General features: G+C 48.1%; 1 protein-coding gene across 1 annotated transcript; it reads left to right on the forward strand.

Annotated features, from left to right (window-relative positions):
* Nucleotides 1-1,998: 1,998 nt before the first annotated feature.
* On the forward strand, nt 1,999-3,632 carry LOC121309669 (sarcalumenin-like; the record flags this gene model as incomplete). Its single annotated transcript, XM_041242739.1, has 4 exons — nt 1,999-2,185; nt 2,282-2,515; nt 2,727-3,226; nt 3,339-3,632. Coding segments are annotated over 4 exons (1,215 nt in total), but the record flags the coding sequence as incomplete, so codon positions are not given.
* Between the last annotated feature and the right edge of the window lie 805 nt (nt 3,633-4,437).

The following is a 4,437-nucleotide window of genomic DNA, read 5'->3' on the forward strand; positions in this document are numbered from 1 at the left end:
AGCAACCTTTTTTTTTTTTTTTTTTACAGTATATCTCAACTGATTTTCCATTCAGAATTAATTGAGCTCTTTTCAAAAGGAGGTGGTGTGAATCTTTTTATATGTCTCTAAATGATCACGGCATTGTGGGCCATTGTGCTTCTCCTCCACTTTCACTATCAAATGAAAGAAGTGGCTTTCTATCGTCTCTCATCTCTTTTCCCAGCACCACTCTCTCTCTCTCTCTCTAGATATGCTAGATTCTCTCTCTCTTCTCTCCTCTCTCCTCTCCTCTCTCCTCTCCTCTCTCTCTCTCTCATCTCCTCTCGGAGCTGCAGGGCTAGCGAGACACAGAGACTCTCTCCTCTCTCTCTCTCTCTCTCTCTGTCTCTCTCTCTCTCTCTCTCCTCTCTGTCTCCCCCTCTCTCCTCTCTCTGTCTCTCTCTCTCTCTGTCTCTCCGCTCTCTGTTCTCTCTCTCCTCTCTTCTCTCTCCTCTCTCTCTCTCCTCTCTCTGTGTTTATGGCTCAGCCTCGAGGAGCATCTCTGTGTTTTCTTCACAACTGGAGGAGTTAGTCTCATTTCCCTTCCACTCTAACAGCCTACAATGGACGAAACGTTAGGCTTGCAATCGGCGAGACAGAAAGGTGGGTACCCTGGAGCCCCCTTGCATGCCACTGCCTGGGATTTTAACCCTTTCACTGTCTGAGCATCCTGAGCTATTCAGCACAGTCCCACTGGGCTGCCAATCAAGCGTCTCGCTGTCCCAAATTTTAATCCTGAAATAATCTCTTAACATTGTTATATGGTTGGCTATACTAGGTGCAAGCTACATTCTGTCCTATTATAATAAAGCTGCCCAGAATACCAGGGCCACTTGCAGTGTCTGTAAGGGGGTGCTGGGGTACTTGCTGTGAGGATGGTGAAAGGGGCGAAAGCATGCAGGACCGGGCCTGGAGTGGCTATCAATCTGAGTATCAGGAAAGAGACCCTGTTTGGGAAATGTACCTGCTGCTGCATTCTGCTTCCAGCTGGCAGTACTGAATACTCACAATCCATGTAGTGGGCTTTGCAGCCTTCTACGAGTGGCATATCCCTAGTAATCCTCCTGTTAGGATTGGCTATTCTGTTTTTTACCACGAGAAGCTTGTTATAACCGTGGGTCTTTCTTTCTACATAGAGCTGAGGTCTGGGAAATGAAAGCTATGCTTTTTGGGGGGGGGGGGGTTTGCTATAAAAAAAAAAAAACAATGCTGTCTGGCACCTTTCTGCTTGATGCTTGATCACTGGGGCGGGGTGGGGTGTTTTATGTCCATACTGTCCTTTTTGTAAGAGCACAGTTGCCAGCTTTGTGCTGCACTGCATGGCACGCTTTTGGGGTCTTGTACTGTTGGAAGCCCCCTGGCTGCACTACCACCGGATCATTCAGGAACAACTTATGCCTTTGAACATCAGAACATCTACAAGAAGTCTTTAAAATCAAGAACAGATTAGGGTTAGGGATCTTTCAAATCAATAATCACAGGTGCATGAGCAGATATTCCCACCAGAAAGTGAAGTCGCTTGGATAGATTATTGCTATGAGACTGAGAACCATCCAAGCTATACTGCTCATTATATCTAAGGAACCGGGTAGTGCTACCTGCAATTATAACGTCACAGTATAGAGATATCCATTTACCCACACATTTGGAATGGTACTGAGAAGTGAAGAGGGAACTGAGATATTGTAAAAGCAAGACATATAACATACCGTATAGACAATGATATGAGGGCAGTTCCATTGTGGGAAGGTCACTGGTCTACGCTGTACCAAACCTAGACTGTGGAAGGCCTTGCTTTGGAACTTTGTGCTGCCAATCACTATTGAAACCGGCAGTAAAAAGTAACTTCCTTTATCAAACCATTCCAGGGTCAAAGGAAGGAAGTTCATGTCTGTTAGAGTTGGTGGTAAATATTGGGGGACAGTTTGTGTAAAAGCATAAAGGTGGCTTTATACATGTCTAATTAACCCCCTCTAACTGTTACTGTTCTCTGCACAACGGCTCTCCTTCCCCAATCTACACTCAGTCAGTCTTCTCTTTTTTCTAGATGGGGAGATCACCTCCAAACCTATGGTGCTGTTCCTGGGACCATGGAGCGTTGGCAAGTCCTCAATGATAAACTACCTCCTGGGGCTGCATGACACTCCTTACCAGCTGTACACAGGTAACCCTTAACTTTACACTGATAACCCCTACCTTGACACATTATGCATCCGTGTTTCTGACGCAGTGTGTGTGTGTGTGTGTGTGCGCTTGGCAGGGGCTGAGCCCACGACCTCCGAGTTCACGGTGATCATGCATGGTGAGAAGATCCGCTCCATCGAGGGCATCGTCATGGCGGCCGACAGTTCCCGCTCCTTCTCCCCCCTGGAGAAGTTCGGACAGAACTTCCTGGAGAAGCTGGTTGGCATCGAGATGCCACACAAGATGCTGGAGAGAGTCACCTTCGTGGACACGCCGGGCATCATTGAGAACCGCAAGCAGCAAGAGAGAGGTAAGCAGCAGTCAAGGGAGATGATCAGATGAGGAAGGGGCAGGAAGAAAGAACTGGGGAGTGTCAAACGAAGTTCTAACAGCAAGTGGCTGAGCTGAGGTTGGTACTAAGGGTCTGCTGTTTTGTCATTTTTGGGATTTCCACGACTGAACTTCCTTCCATCCCAGAAGCATCATTAGTCTCAACTCTCTCTCTTTTTCTTTTTCAAAAGGCTACCCCTTCAACGATGTGTGCCAGTGGTTCATCGACCGTGCTGACCTGATCTTTGTAGTCTTTGACCCCACCAAGCTTGACGTGGGTCTGGAGCTGGAAACGCTTTTCCGACAGCTCAAGGGGCGCGAGTCGCAGATCCGAATCATCCTAAACAAAGCAGACAGCCTGGTCACTCAGGACCTGATGAGAGTCTACGGCGCCCTCTTCTGGAGCCTGGCCCCGCTCATTAACGTGACCGAGCCCCCCCGCGTCTACGTCAGCTCCTTCTGGCCCCTGGACTACGCGGCCGACACCAGCCGGGAACTCTTCAAGAAAGAAGAGATCTCTCTGCTGGAGGACCTGAACCAGGTTATCGAGAACCGGCTTGAAAACAAGATCGCTTTCATCCGGCAGCACGGCATCCGAGTGCGCATTCACGCCCTGCTGGTGGACCGCTACCTCCAGACCTACCGCGACAAGATGACCTTCTTCAGTGACCCCGAGCTGGTCTTCCAGGAGATCCTGGACGACCCGGCAAGTTCTACATCTTCAAGTCCATCCTGGCCAAGACCAACGTCAGCAAGTTCGACTTGCCCAACCGCGACGCCTACCGCGACTTCTCTTCCAGGAGATCCTGGACGACCCGGACAAGTTCTACATCTTCAAGTCCATCCTGGCCAAGACCAACGTCAGCAAGTTCGACTTGCCCAACCGCGACGCCTACCGCGACTTCTTCGGGATCAACTCCATCAGCAACTTCAAGCTGCTGTCCGCGCAGTGCTCCTACATGGGAGGCTGCCTGCTGGAGAAGATCGAGAGGGCCATCACCCACGAGCTCCCAGGCCTCTTGGGGAGTATCGCTTCAGATAGGAACCCATCTCTATCGTCCTGCGAAGCCACCGGCTGTGGCCATGGAAATCTTTAAAAAAAAAAACAAACAAACAAATAAAGTAGAAAAAAATTAATTAAATGACTCCCTCCTCTCTCCCTGTACAGTACGTGCAGCACAGGAATGGCATTGATATGAAAATTGTGGGGGAAAAAAATCTAATACAAAATTTGAAAAATAGAAAATAAGAAAACAAGACTTTCAGTCAGTACCAGCCCCCATGTATGTGAATGAAAATGGGAAAAGGTGATGGATTCTATTGTTATGTTCATTATCACTGTATTTTTTTTTTTAAATCAAGAACATCTAGGCAGGTCGAGTCGTAGTATCATAGTGTCCGAACATGTATATTTGCAGAAGCATCAGTAGATATATCTGGGGTATCCTTGTACATTCGGGCGAAGGGGTGGATTACTGGGATATAGGGTTACAGTTTCAATCCCATTCCACCCTCATTCATATTCAGGGCTTCATTTGGAGCCAAAAGGAAAAGGGCCAGTGCTCACCAACTGACAGAACTGTACCCCTGTCACATGACAAAGGACAAGGTGAGCCCCGTCAACGTAGACCTTAGGAGTCCGAACTACATCGTAATTGTTGTGCCCGACCTATGCACCTTAGATATAGGTCCTCATTTATTCTCCTTTCGAAAATGACGGGACATGACATGGAGAAAAAAATGTGTCTGAGCCGTCAAGCCCCCTGTTATGCGCGGAGTGTACGGTTCTAATGCGCATAACACAACCCACCATACCTGCCTTTTATTGCAATAGTGTATTAGAATACAGAGAAACCCCTTGATCGTTCGTGGCTCTTCAGGAAACGAAAAGCTGCATGCAAA

Source organism: Polyodon spathula, chromosome 3 (genome assembly GCF_017654505.1).
Source record: "Polyodon spathula isolate WHYD16114869_AA chromosome 3, ASM1765450v1, whole genome shotgun sequence".
Lineage (NCBI taxonomy): Eukaryota > Metazoa > Chordata > Actinopteri > Acipenseriformes > Polyodontidae > Polyodon > Polyodon spathula.